The sequence below is a fragment of the Corylus avellana genome, chromosome ca9 (assembly GCF_901000735.1).
Source record: "Corylus avellana chromosome ca9, CavTom2PMs-1.0".
NCBI lineage: Eukaryota > Viridiplantae > Streptophyta > Magnoliopsida > Fagales > Betulaceae > Corylus > Corylus avellana.
This window is the reverse complement of record NC_081549.1, coordinates 21,211,344-21,225,974: the sequence shown is the minus strand read 5'-3', so window position 1 is coordinate 21,225,974 and position 14,631 is coordinate 21,211,344. Positions and strand designations below refer to the sequence as shown.

At 35.9% G+C, this 14,631-nt stretch overlaps 3 protein-coding genes across 3 annotated transcripts in view; 2 read left to right on the top strand and 1 right to left on the bottom strand.

The window, feature by feature from the left end:
- The first annotated feature begins 1,880 nt into the window (after nt 1–1,880).
- LOC132192037 (uncharacterized) lies at nt 1,881–5,783 on the top strand. Its single transcript, XM_059607223.1, has 6 exons — nt 1,881–2,214; nt 2,462–2,534; nt 3,571–3,685; nt 3,952–4,914; nt 5,243–5,492; nt 5,595–5,783. Exons 1-6 carry the CDS (start codon nt 2,118–2,120, stop codon nt 5,603–5,605), a joined length of 1,509 nt encoding a protein of 502 aa, XP_059463206.1. The 5' UTR covers nt 1,881–2,117; the 3' UTR covers nt 5,606–5,783.
- Nucleotides 5,784–8,360: 2,577 nt separating this feature from the next.
- Nucleotides 8,361–13,984, top strand: LOC132162627 (putative serine/threonine-protein kinase). Its single transcript, XM_059572904.1, has 7 exons — nt 8,361–8,786; nt 8,882–9,013; nt 10,080–10,192; nt 10,400–10,610; nt 11,054–11,291; nt 12,870–13,020; nt 13,327–13,984. The coding sequence occupies exons 2-7, from the start codon at nt 8,941–8,943 to the stop codon at nt 13,687–13,689; spliced, it is 1,149 nt and encodes a 382-aa protein (XP_059428887.1). The 5' UTR covers nt 8,361–8,786; nt 8,882–8,940; the 3' UTR covers nt 13,690–13,984.
- Nucleotides 13,985–14,331: 347 nt separating this feature from the next.
- The window catches only part of LOC132192358 (clathrin light chain 3-like), a gene marked incomplete in the record, with an annotated part of 1,517 nt that continues 1,217 nt past the window's right edge, over nt 14,332–14,631 (bottom strand). The window contains 1 exon segment of the mRNA XM_059607672.1: nt 14,332–14,631. Within this exon segment, the coding sequence (XP_059463655.1) occupies nt 14,504–14,631 (128 nt within the window).

Below are 14,631 nucleotides of genomic sequence, written 5' to 3'. Positions count from 1 at the left end.
ATTAATGATCTTTTCGTGTGCCGAAGTGCAATCAAGTGGGGTCTTTCAGGCCCAATCCAACTGATTGATTGGGAATAATTTCTCAGAGGGAATGGGGTCCGCACGCAGAGGCTGACACCAATTTTGAACCACACGATTCACGAGGTCCACGTCATGCAATTTAAACCCTTTGGGTCTGAATTTCTCGGCTCAACCATGGCCGTTAGATCTGAGGCTGTGCATCCCGAGAAATCCAACAGCCCACGTTTAAATCTCGGTATCTTTTCCCAGCCCAAGTTTGAATTCCCTGGGAATTAACAACCACTTCGGCAACTTTCTCCCCTTTAAGAATAGGTTTGATTTAAGCCTTAAATCTCAAAATTACCCCTACGAACTAAGTTAGATGACAATACTTTGCAAAGAGTAGCATCATGGCATTTTTATTTTATTAGTTATTGAATTTATTTTAGGATAAATATCTTATAAATTTCTTAGTCAAACTTACTTAACTTTTTTTTTCTTTTTGTCTTTTCAAAATGTTTAACATTGGGTAGTTCCAACTAAACCTACTATTTTGTCACGTCAGCATATTAATTTAATTTAAAAATTAAATCTAACAAACAAAAAAATTTTTATTGAAAGAGTGGTCGGTCACCCCCAAAGGGGTTAGGGGTTAGGGGTTTAGGGCTGGCTTTCCGACCACTCCTAACCCCTTCAAATATATATAATTATTAAATTAAATTAATAAAAAAATTAATATGCTGATGTGGCAAAATTGTGCGTTTAGTTGGGACTGACGGGTGTTAAACATTTGAAATAAAATATAACGGTATGTGTTAATTTGCCTTTTCGATTGACTTAGGTAAAAATTGAAGGAAAAAAATTGAGAGAATTTTCTATTTTGGCGCGTTGACTCAGAAATTTATAAGATATATACTTTTTTTTTTTTTTTAGCTTATTCAATAGCTACTATATCCACCATGTTACCATAATAAAATAAAAATGAAATATTTGTGTGATATATAATTTTTTTTTTTTTGTAAAGTGTGCCACATCAACAAAATGAGATAATGAAATAAAAATGTAATTTAGAACATTACTTTAAAAAAATATATTTGGGTACTATTTATATCCGATAGGATAAATATTACATAAACTATCACACATTTATGTTAATTTATAAAAAACTTATAATAAAAATTATAGTAGCTTTGCTCAATGTTTTATCTTATTCCTCTAAAAAAGTGTATGACATATGCATAGAAATTGTAACAAGTATGTTTAAACTTAAGAGGAAAGGTGCCGAGTAGTCAAGTCTAAATAAAATGCATGAACTGATGAACTGTAACCAATGATTCAATGAACTTGCCGGTGAATAAATTCTCTTTTCTCTTTTATTCCGAGAGAATAAATTCTCACCTGCCAAACAAAAAAGAATAAATTCTCATTTCTCAACTTTATTAAACATGACAAAGGCACATCACATTTGGACAAAATGTAAGTATCGGTTAGCTGCATTGCATGATAGCCTTTGTCATGTTTAATAAAGTTGAGAAATGAGAATTAAAATGTTTTCGACAAGAAAAATGTTGGGTGTTCTTCTACTGTTCTTTTGGTGTTCTCCTCAAATGTGATATACCTTTTAAAATTACCAATAGATTAAAAGTCAATAATGATAATCTCAAATTCAGTTATAATTTTAAAAGTTACATCATAATTGAGAGAACATCAAGAGAGCAGTAGGAAAACACCTAATATTTTTCTTATCGAAAACATTTTAATTATAGATTACCTAAAAATGGCAATTTCGTGATTTTGTCCAAATCTGTAGTCGTTTTCCTCATGGTATTCTCATTATTATTTTATTTTATTTTATTTTATTTTCCCGTCTGCAATTCAAATCCTCTATTTTGTTCATCTTCCGTTTGAAACAATCTGAAAGCTGACTCGAGCTGCACTGCTCTCTCACAATCTCTCTCTGTTACTGCGTTCAGAGCTTTTGCTTCAGATCCGTCTTCGTTTCCAATCTAAAAAGATAACTCAGTTCGTTTTCAAGTACTCGTTAGTCGTTGCCTTTAAGTTTCAGTGTTTAGAGTGCGAGACTGTCCGTACTGACCAAGAAACAGAGAGAGAGGAAAATGGTGACGAAGGAGAGAGGAGAAGAGCTCGCGCTGTTCCTTGATATGCGGAGGCGGGAGATGGACGCTGACGAGCTCCACACTCCTTCACCCTCAGGTCAGGTTTTCTGCAATTGCTCTGAATCCGATTTTGAAATCTGCTTCTGCTAAAAGCGTTGAACACGTAGAATGTTTGACCGAAACGACAGGTGTATTATGGAGTTAGGGTTTGAACTTCGGACCATTACTCTGATTCCGTGATAACTTGTTCCAAAAAATTAAGTAAATTTAAGAGATTTCACATTCTTTGTGCATATAAGAAAATTTTGATTTCTTCTTGTTGATGATGATGATGTATTTTGCAGAGTCAATGCCTCCCCGGAAGACACGCGCCGATGAGTTCTTGAACTCGGAAAATGACAAATCTGATTATGATTGGTATTTGTTTAAACTTAAACTCACTCCATCTCTTTTTTTCAATTTCTTTTGCAATTTTTTTACGTGATCGAAGACTTGACATCAATTGGGAGTCAATGTCAAATAGCTTGTAAAATTGATCAAAGAAAAATGCGAGCAGAAAGTCATTTGGTAATGTTAGATTACTCAATGTTTGGAAAAGAAAAGAAGCTACATTTTTAGGTTGATATATGTCTTTTGATGGACCCCGCCCAAATTTAAAGAGCCAATTAGTTATGAATCTGAGGATAAAAATTTGAGTGTAACTTTTCACAATTCTCAAGTATTTTGTTGCCTTTCTTGTCTCACTTTGTGATAATCATAGGGGATTAAAGTTCTAGTAAAGTTAATGATCGAAGACTTGAACATCAATTGGGTCTCAATGTCGAAATAGCTTGTAAGATTGATCAAGAAAACAGTGGGGCAAAATATCATTCGGTAATGTTAGACTACTACGAAAAAGGAAAAAGTTGCATTTAAAGGATCGTATTTGTCTTTTTTGGACCCCACTGAAATTACCAATGTCATTTCGCAGGCATCTTATGCTCAAATATTCAATAGAACTTTTCACTTTGTCCCTTTTCTTATGACTGATGATTAAAGTTCAATTGAAGTTAATGGTCTCATAAAGAAAATGTTAAACTAGTCACTTTCTTTTTAAAGATTTATTCATGCCTGTCTCTGACTGCATGTGTCTTCTCCGAAAAAATGGAGCAAAATTAGTTTCAGGCCCTTTTTCTCACATAATTTCAAAATGAACCTCTTAAATTTATGAAGAAAAAGGGTTTTGGGTTTCTTAGCATCTGGTTTCGATTGTAGAATGCTGAGCTGGATTGGTCCAGAAGCTTTAGGACTGAAAATGAGAAGAAATGTGTATACTTGCATAATATATGGATACACACATACTTGGGGACACAGAGTGACATATTCTTTATTGCTATATACTGCGTCTATGTTGTTCCATGGGAGAATTATGTGTTTTGCCTTAGTATTTATGGGAACTCTCCTTTGAATTCAGGCTTCTTACACCACCTGGGACACCACTTTTTCCTCCTTTGGAGAAGGATTCACAGAAACCTGTATTGAGTCAGATTGAGATTCCTAATGCACGCCCCACTGCTCCAAAATCTAGGGTAAGAGCTCTATTTATTTTGGATTCTGGATGCTTATGGGCCTTGTTAACTGGTACGGTAACATTGTGTATGTGCAGCTTGTTAACATTACACTAATGTAGAGTATAGCTTTGCTCTTTTTTTAACCAGTAGCATAAGATGTCTTTAACATTTAGCTTTTTAGCATATAGATTCCTTTTTTAATGTTTTGGTATTTTCTAGTTTCGCTTCCTCTATCATAATTTGCAAATTTGTGTTGCTTTGTTTTCTATATCATTTGGTTGCAGCTAGATAAGGTCCAGGAAGAACCTGCTTCAAGGAGTATTATAGTCCCTAAGCAGCCAACTTTGTCCTCTAGACAGAATTCTTCCAGCAACGGTAATAGAAGGTCATCATCATCTATGGGGCTCACATCAGCTACTTCAAGACCTGCAACTCCAACTGGACGGCCCACATTACCTTCTAAAACGAAACCTTCAAGATCCTCCACACCTGTTTCACATCCCACATTACCTTCTAAAACGAAACCATCAAGATCCTCCACCCCTCCAATGGTGAGATCTTCAACTCCTACTAGATCCACTGCTCGGTCTTCAACACCAACTGCCAGACCTTCCTTACCAACTTCCAAGTCACAAACAAGATCAGCCACACCAAACCGCGGACCGTCAGCCCCCTCAGTTGAACCTAGTTTATCTGCTCCTCCTGGTCGATCTTCTTCAGCACCAAAGTCAGGTCCCACAATTTCAAAAAAGCCACTGCTATCACGTGGAAGTTCACCACCAGTTAAATCTAGGCCTTGGAAACCCTCTGAGATTCCTGGTTTCTCACTTGATGCTCCTCCAAATTTGAGGACATCATTTCCAGAAAGGCCAGTTTCAGCCTCTAAGGGCAGGCCAGGAGCACCAAGTGCTAGGTCATCTTCTATTGACTCCATTTCAAATGGAAAATCAAGACAACAATCATCCTCTCCCTCTAGAGGACGAGCTTCTCATGGCAGTGCCTATGGTAATGGGAAGGCCATTCTGGCTAAGAGTAGATCACGTGGAAAAGATAACGAGACTGATAGCCCTGTACTTATTGGAACAAAGATGGTTGAAAGAGTGGTAAACATGAGGAAACTTCCACCACCCAAACAAGATGACGGTTACTCCACACATAATGAAGGTAGCAAGTCTTTGTCCACCAACAGCTCGGGCTTTGGAAGAACACTTTCAAATAAGTCCCTTGATATGGCTCTAAGGCATATGGTATTCAGCTCTATCCTTATTGCAAGCATCCTATCAGTTAAATGAATACATGCTTGAGTTGATTATTATCAACAAATAAGACAATATACATAATTTTTCTTGGTATTCAAATCCTTAGATCCCTTTTGGAGATATATCCACCTCATACTTTATATGTTATAGCCTTATAGGTATATGCAACTTACTATGTTGAATGATTTTAATTAGAGGCTTATTTCATCGCCATTTTAGCATGCATGTATATGGTGGACATGCGAACATGATATTCGTGCAATAATTTTTTTTTTGTGTAGCAATTCCTAATCTGGCTTTGGATTTTCTTACCCAGGATATAAGACGCAGCATCCCCGGTAAACCTCGCCCATCCATGACAAACATTCCTGCTTCTTCTGTTTACAGTGTGAGGTCAAGTTCCACAAAAAAGACAGTGAGTGCTGCTGACTCTCCTCTTGCCACAAGCAGCAATGCTAGTTCAGAGCCAAGTATCAAAAATAGCTCCGTTTCTTTAGATGGGAGTGAAATTGAAGACAATGATTTTGGACGTGATAAAGGAAACTCCTCCCCTGCCAGTGAGCATGGTAGGTAACTCAAAACACTCAAATATGTAAACGGGTTGTGCATGTGCATGCTAACCATTGCTCTGAGATTTTTCTGTTTTTTTTTTTTTGGGTACATGGTAGGGAAACACTAGCTAGATATCTAAGCAACATTCCCATTAGAAAAAGGAGATGACGGTAGAAAAGGTGCTGATGCTACTATGACCAATAGCTTCGCTATTTGATGAGTCTAGTTATCATTTGAACTGTTCAAAAAGACAACTTGTATCCAAAATTCGATAACTGGAAATTGAAGAGCTCCTTCAGCCTCAACTATGAAATTGGCCCGAGATCTGAACAACTCTTTACTTGTGTTCTAAAACTAGTAGTAGGTTATGTGTATTTTATAGCCCTTGAATATCCTGTTCTACCAAATATACTAGCAATTGTAACATATCACATATGCTACACTGACCTCTTTTGTATGATAGGTTGGAAGAAATTTTTTTCAATTCAATTAATACTATTAAAAAAAACATGTAATTTTTACATATTCAAAAGACACTTAGCAAATTTATAAATTGGATTGCAAAAAAAAAAAAAAAAAAATCTCTTATCCTGCAGGCCAATCCATTTACTATATTCTCTTTCATTGACCCAACTAGATTGCATGTATGATGTGATACCTTAGAAAGTTATATATTGGTTTCATGGACTGCATTAAGTCAATTAGGTTACAACTTGCAAGGAATAATCATCATTGTATTCAAGGATACGTTTGGGAGCTAAGAAAATATTTAACAAACAAATAAAACGAGGAAACATTCAAAGAAATCGAATCTGTTTGAATATCCTTACACGGATTTCTTTACATACGGCGATTGACGTTGCCAATTTCCTAACCCTGGTTTTGTCTGATGAGCTGACTTTTCATTGGACCCATCATCGGTTCATATTATTTCCACGCGGCAGTTGAGATTGGCAAGTTGGCGGCAACCCTGGTTCTGTACGATAATGCCTTTTGTTGTTTTTTTTTTGGGTGCGACCAAGATCATGTCTTAACCGTGACGTTATAAAATCTCGAGGACACGGGAATGTGGTCAAAGTTTGAAGCGAGGTTAGGGCCCATAAATTTTTAAGCGATATTTAAATTTAATACAAATTCAATACAAAGTTAATATGTTAAGATTAAGGGGTATAATTTGTTTAATTATATAGGTCAAATTAGTCTTATATTCATGTTTCTACATAATCTGAACCTCACATACGACGTAAAGGCTAACAAGTTTTTAGACGATCTGCAAACTTGACACAAATTTAACATAACAGTAATAGGTTATGCTTGAGGATTTGACCTGTTTAATTAAATGAATCTGGTTGAATTCATTTCTATAATCTTATACTTGTACCTCGTCACGATTTGAACGTAACACATTGTTAAAGTGTTGATTGAATGATTAAATTTACCTATTTCTATTAGCTTAAGCTTATGAGAAAAATGATGATTTAACATGGTATTATAGCAAAATGTCTGTCAAATCACTCCCAATTTAAATTAAATATTTCACATGTTGGGCCTCGTCTATTAAAAAGAAATTTGAGCCCATGCGTAAAAAGAAGTATTAAAGTGTTGATTAAGTGATTAAATTTATCTATTTTCATCCACTTAAGCTTATGAGAAAAGTTGTGATTTAACCCACATGAACATGAATTGTCATATTAAGTGAGATATCTCATAGATTTATGGAATAGAATTGATAGAATAGGCATCTTCATAACTTTTATTTTAAGGAAAAATGTAAAATCAATCCTTGTAGTTACTCTAATTTGCAATAAGCTTCTTGTGGTATAAAAAAGTTATGAGAACTCCCTATAGTATGCAAAAATAACAAATAGGTCCGTGCACGCAATTTTCGTTTAATTTTTTTGATGGAAACCGTTAAATGCCACATCAGCACCAATCGAATTATGACACATATATCCCATAAGATGTGTTTGTTATTTGACCGCAGAACACTTTTATACCGCATAGAATTTATTACAAATTAGTATAACCACGTTGACTGATTTTATATTTTATATATTATTTTAAAATCATTTCTTTGAACGAATACAAATACGAGATTGTAAGGGATCCCTGCAATAAAGGAATTGGAAGGAAAGCCATCTATGGGACTATAGTCTCAACCTAGAAAAAATTTAGGAGAAATTTTACTTTGAACCTCTAAATTACCACCCGTTTTGACATACTCTCAAATTTCAAAACTTCTCAATTTGGACCTCTGAACTTTCAATTATAGTCAATTTGAACTCCTCCGTTAATTTTTGCCCCGTAAAAAGACAATTACCCTTCAATTTCTTTTTTAATAAAAAGAAAATTTTGAAAAAACTGAAAAAGAAAAAAGAAAAAAGAAAAAAAAAAAAAAAGAAGTCACAAGGTGGCCCAACCGTTGGTCACCTTGTGATTTTTTTTTAATAATATATATATTTTTTTATTTTTTAATTTAAAATTAAGGATAAATTTAAAATTTTATAAAAAAAGTTAAGGTTATAAATGTCATTGTTTAATTTTTAACGTTTAAAATCTGACGGATAGTTCAAATTGACTGCAATTAAAAGTTTAAGAATCCAAATTGAAAAATTTTAAAGTTTAAAAATATGTCAAAACCAGTAATAATTCAGAAATTAAAAGTAAAGTTTTCCCAAAAATTTTGTATGCTCTTGGGAGGAAGAGGAAAAGTTTGATTTCGACCAAACCATAAAAAAAAAAAAAAAGAAAAACAGAGAAAAATATACAGTGTAAAAAGACGGCGTCGTTGTGGCTATGGCCTACTTCCAACAGAAGCGAAGCACTGAAGGCTCAAGCAGTCCAATTCTTCAATTCAACTATCGATTTTGCTGACCGATGGAAAGGTAATAGTCGGTTGCTATGAAAGAAGAAGCCACCAAGCGACCAACCACCTATGAATATGTGTGAACAAAGGTGTTGCTCTAACATGGGAAAGCCAGCCCGCATGAAAGGGAAGAAAAGAAATAGAAAAAAAAAAAAGTAGTCACTATCATCAAATGCCTTTTCACCCGCCCTGCACACCTTGGCCAACTTGACCCTGCTCTAATTATCAAATCTTGAAAAATTTTGACCACCCCTAATCGTGGTTCTATTTCAAAGATTTTGATAATGGGTTTTCATTCTTTCCCACTCATTTCCACACAACCCATCTGGGATTTCCTCACTAAATACCTGTTCTTGGCGTTTGTTGCACCTACTGGCCCAATAAGACAGTTAAAAGCTTTTTGGCTCGGGCGGGTTGGATTTGAAATCACTCCCAAATTCAGGTTTGCGTTTGTTTAGTTCTTTGATTTTTCATGGGTGGTTGTGTTTGCTTCGTTGCCTTTTGATTAGCTTTCTGATTCTTTTTGGGATGGAATAGGATTTGAAGAAGATATGCGGTAAATAATTTGGGTGTGAAGAACTTCCAATTCTGTAGCAATGATTCGTAGTTGCTTTGGTGCCTTGAGAGACTGTAAAGGGCAGAATAGTGCGAGTCAGACAGAGGCAGAAGGTAAGAAAATGGGTGTGATTGAATTCATTTCAATTATTATTAGAGGTCCTCAAACTGTAAAAAAATTGTAAATTTTTGGATTACAACCCCGTTTTTTGTATACCACTCTTATAATTTCCTTGATTCATCGACATAGACCGTTTCGGTTTACTATTTATTCCAAAATTCCATATAAAATTGATTCAAGTGCTGAATCAGCGCGTCCTTATACCACTCTTACGTCCCAGATCAAGGTCCTTAACCCTCTCTGGAACCTATTTCAACTACTGATTGGTTTGATAGAAGTTAGAATTTATTTCAAGATGTATATTTATGATTTTATCTCTTTTAAGTGTTAATGTGTTGTTTGGGAGAATTGTGCCCCCCGCTAGGCAACCTGCTTCTGGATATTGCAATAGGGTGAAAACCAACATAGATAGTGATCAAATTCCTGCAAAGATGGTGAACTTCAAAAAAAAACAAAAAAAGCTTGACAATTGGAACTCTTTTAGCTTAGAATTAAAAGTCAAAGGTATTTTTCCTTCATTTTATCTGTTCCTTTCTATAAGCCAAGTCTTTGCAAAATGTTCAAGCTCACAATGTCTGAACCTATCTATTTACTAGTCCTTGTTGGTTGAGTCAAGCCAGAATTGGCGTGAATCACGAACCTACTAACATTGGATCATTTTGCCAGTTCCAAATTTTGTGGGATGAACTGTGACTGGGATCTGTGTAAACTGAATTTTTATAGCCATACCAGAAGGGCATGGTAGAAATTAATGAATTGCCTGTGGAATGTCTAACTCATCTGCAATACAAAACTTTTGAGCACGCTATCAACTATTCATTCAATGCAATCTAAGCAATTTAGGAAAGAAAATTTATGCGAATATAGCGGTATCAGGCTAGGTTTGGAACACAAGCCTACAAAATGCACCTTTAGACTTCCTTTTCTTTTTCTTCTACATGTTAGAACTTGGATGTTGTTCACTAATTTTCTTTACTTCTCCATTTAATATCCGAATACCAGAGAAATTCACCCCACAAGTTTAACGTGTATTGGCTTTCTGTTTTTGTGCATGGTCAGGAATTCCTACCAATAATGTACAGCTCTTTTCTTATAACTATTTGAGATCAGCAGCAGGGAATTTCCATCCATCCAAAAAAATAGGTGGAGGAGGTTATGGAGTTGTCTATAAGGTGAGATTAACTAGCTTTACTTTGTTGCAGTTGTATTTATATAAGCGTAGCACCTCTACTCTTACTTACTTCTTTTAAAGAGAGGGGATTGGTGGAGGGGGGGGAGAGAGAGAGAGAGAGAGAGAGAAAAAACTAGTAGTGCTCTTATTTTCCCTCCTCCTCTCTATTTACTAAATTCTTACACAGTTTCTCCATTATTAATTGCAGGGAATTCTAAGAGATGGTACTCAAGTTGCAATCAAATCTCTTTCTGCGGAATCTAAACAAGGAACTCAGGAATTTTTGACAGAGATTAATGTGATCTCAGATACAAGACATCCAAACCTTGTTGAACTCGTTGGCTGCTGTGTTGAGGACAATCATCGGATATTGGTGTATGAATATCTGGAAAACAACAGCCTTGCAACTGCTTTGCTTGGTAAGATTATTGGAGATTTATGTGCATCTAGTTTGTATTTCAATTGGGATGAATTTAAAAATTTTGAAATTTGTGGTGTTAAAATGTGAGGTGACTTGTCAGCCTGGCTAGTTAAGCCCTATCAGTTCATACCATTTTCTGAGATTTTGGTCATCTGACTTGGTTGTGGGATGAATTTTCTATATTGGCTGGGGTGGATATGCTCTGGAAGGGGATACCAAATCAACTAAGCCAAATAATTGAATTTGAAGATATAGAGTGATGATTTCTTTTTTTCTCTCTCCCTCTCTCTCTTTTGTTGGAATGTCTGATCTTTGTATCTGTAAATGAATTGGATCAACTTATTGGATTTGTCCTATGAGTTCATTCTGCAAGATGTATTTCTGAAAATAAGGTTTAATCTCTCTTCAGGGTGTGCTAATGTCCAGAAAATATTATTTCAGGTTCAAAAAGTAAAAACGTTGCTCTGGATTGGCCAAAGAGAGCTGCTATATGCCTGGGTACAGCTTCTGGTCTTGCATTTCTTCATGAGGAAGCTGAACCACATATTGTCCACAGGGATATTAAGGCTAGCAACATACTTCTTGATGGAAACTTCCATCCTAAAATAGGAGATTTTGGGCTGGCAAAGCTTTTTCCAGACAATGTCACTCATCTTAGTACTCGTGTGGCGGGAACTGTGTAAGCGTGATTTTATATTGCATTACATTTTACTTGTGTGAGCTAATGGGCTATTTATCTATTCAGAAACCTGTTAGAGAGTCTAGCGTAAGTGAGGTTGTCACTAAATTATGTGTATAGTCAAACTTCACATGCAATTTGTTGTTAAACTTCACAAATTAGCTGCTTTTAAGTTGCCTTTGGGGCAAATGGCATCTCTCCCTTATAAGCAAAAGGGTGGAAGGTGAGGATATGAATTTGATCCCTTTTAGATGCTTGAGTTGTATCATAAAATAAAATGAAATAAAAACTTAGCAGAAATCATTCATAAGTTTTTATGTTATAGAAAGAAATTTTTTGTAGTCATTTGCTGCATTTCAAAATTTTCAAATGCAATTTGATGGGTTTTTCAAGAAATTTGTTTCATGCACATAGTACACTGAATTTGATGACCATGCTTATTATCAGACGGGAATCCTGTGCAATATGGCAGCCCCATGAGAGAGCTTGCTCAAGCACAACAGGTGGGGTTCGGGCAGGCTGTCACATGCATTAGGGTACCCTATTGCACAAGATCGGAATCCCTCATTATCAGTCTTATTCAGGTTGGATATGAAAATGGGCCATTACGTTAATAGTTTAATCAATTGTTACGCCATGCTTGATATAGGTGCTACTATGGAAAAGGACACTAGTGTTTCCCATTTGTATCGGAGGCAAAATTGGATATGTTCACCGGCTTTTCAGCCAGAATAGAATAAAACACAAAGCAATAACAAAATTCATAATAATTAAATTGAAAAATTGCCTGAATTTTGCCACTAGGTAAACCAGGAGTAATGCTACAAGTCCCGCTTGTGTCCCTCCAAGGATGAGGCTCTTAAATTACCATTGGGCTTGTAATTGATTAATATTGTATTTTGATCAAATTGTGATTTTAAAAGTCACCTTATTTTTTGAAGGACACGAGGAATTACTAAAATTACTTTGTAAACCAGTACTGGTGTGAATGTAACAAACTAGTGAGGATAATAGATGAGGATTGAGGTGAGGTTGTATAGTGGGAATGGATCCAAATCTTGTGATAGTCATAGATTTAGAGGATCCCACTGCGCATGAAATTGTTTAAAGGGAGTGAGAGAGCGGGACAGTTTTCCATGGAAAATGATCCTCTCCATTTTAAAATCTCTCAATTTCCTCAATTTAGTGTATTTTGAAGGGTAGTGTTGTCCAAAAGTTTTAATGATGGTAGTGCATTAAATGCAATACCCTTCAAAATGCGGAATATGATCCTCTCCATTTCAAAATCTCTCCATTTTCTCCATTTAGTGCATTTTGAAAGGTATTGCATTTAATGCACTATCATTATTAAAACTTTTGGACAACACTACCCTTCAAAATGCACTAAATGGAGGAAATGGAGGGATTTTGAAATGGAGAGGATCCTTTTCCTCAAAATGCATTAAATGAAGGAAATGGAGGGATTTTGAAATGGAGAGGATCCTATTCCGTTTTCCATGTGGTTGCTATAACTCTAGTATCTAAATTTTTTTTTCTGCTTTCTCTTTTTATTTCACCAACAACCCTATGTATTTGCAGGGGATATCTGGCCCCAGAGTATGCACTTTTAGGCCAACTCACAAAGAAGGCGGATGTATACAGCTTTGGAGTGCTTGTGCTTGAAATAATTAGCGGTAGAAGCAGTACCAAGGCAGCATTTGGGGACGAATTACTGGTTCTGGTGGAATGGGTATCTTTCTGAACTTCTATTGTCTGTTTTTCTTTTTCTGTTTGTTAAGTGAGTTTTGTCCGAAAGGGAGATTTGAAGTGGCCTTCCTTTATTATCAGTTCTCTACTGTCTTTCTGCAACATCTCAACAGTCAATTGAAGCTTTTTCTATTTTCATTGTCATTAGTCACTTTCTTATATGGACTTGACTTTAGAGCATATAATTATCACGTGCATTTTTAAAACAAATGTAAATTTAATAGACTGAGTCGCCCAAGTTCTATGGAAAACTTTGTCGTGTGCTGATGACTTATATATTATGTTGCAGACATGGAAACTAAGAGAAGATGAAAGACTTCTGGACATTGTTGATCCTGAATTGACAGGGTATCCAGAGGATGAGTTGATGCGCTTCATTAAGGTGGCTCTGTTTTGTACCCAGCGCAGTGCAAGCCAAAGGCCTACCATGAAGCAAGTAGTAGATATGCTTTCCAAAGGAGTTCACCTCAATGAAAAGGCACTAACAAAGCCAGGAGTATACAGGGTAAATACCTTTAATAAAGACGGGGGTGGTACCAGTTCCGAGGAAACATCTTCTCGTGCAGAGAAACGAAACCAACAAGCAAATCCTCGTGTAAATTCTAACGATTCATTCAGCTCTGACAATGTGTCTATGATGCTTCCCAGATGATGCATTCAAGGATGTGTCATATTTTTCAGTTGCTTTTGTTTCTCAGATATTTTTTATTGATTATTCATTGGAACCTTTTATTTTTTTAAACCTGTAAGATATCTTTTATCAGATTTGGATCCCCCATCTCCCCTATTCAGAGATTGGGGGGGGACAAGAAAAGTTAATACCCTGCCCAACAACAGAAAATCGGGGTAATAACAGGGGATCTTGATCCCTTGTTTTTCCATGTAAATATACGAACTATCATATGCCATATTACCAAGGATCCGGATCCCTAGCAACATTCTGCTCACATTGCTCTATTTTTTTTTCGTATTTGGATCCTCTTCGGGAGCCGGTTCCAACAAAAGAAGGCCAGAATTGTTTAATAAAAAGTAAAATTACAATTTTACTCCTCCTTTTGTTAGAATCAGCTTTTCTTCGGTTTATTTTAATTCAATTCTTTTTATCTTTTCTTTTCTTAATAAATATATATAAGTGTCACGATTTGTAGGATGACAGAACTATCAACTGCCGTATTATCAAGGATCCAAATTCTTAGCAATTTTTTGTTTGAATCGTTGGCCATTTGAACATCAAAATTAATGGAAATTTAGTCATATTATCAGGGATAGGGGCTTAGGCAAAGCGTGCAGCAAGTAGACAACAATGAAAACCTTTCTACATTGGCTAGACACATAACTACCATGCACACATACAGACTCACTTCCACATATCATACAAGCTCTAGCATATCTGAGTCACAGCCACTACTACATTATCATCACTGTTTAGTATCATACAAATTCTTCTGTAAACACTTGCTTCAATCTCAAACGGCAGCTAACGCCTCGGGAGATGCCGCAGCTGCAGCCTTAGGAGGAACAGCACTAGCACCACCAGCGGCGGGAGGAGTGGTTTTAGCGTCCTTTTTAGTTTCTGATGATGATGGTGGTGGTG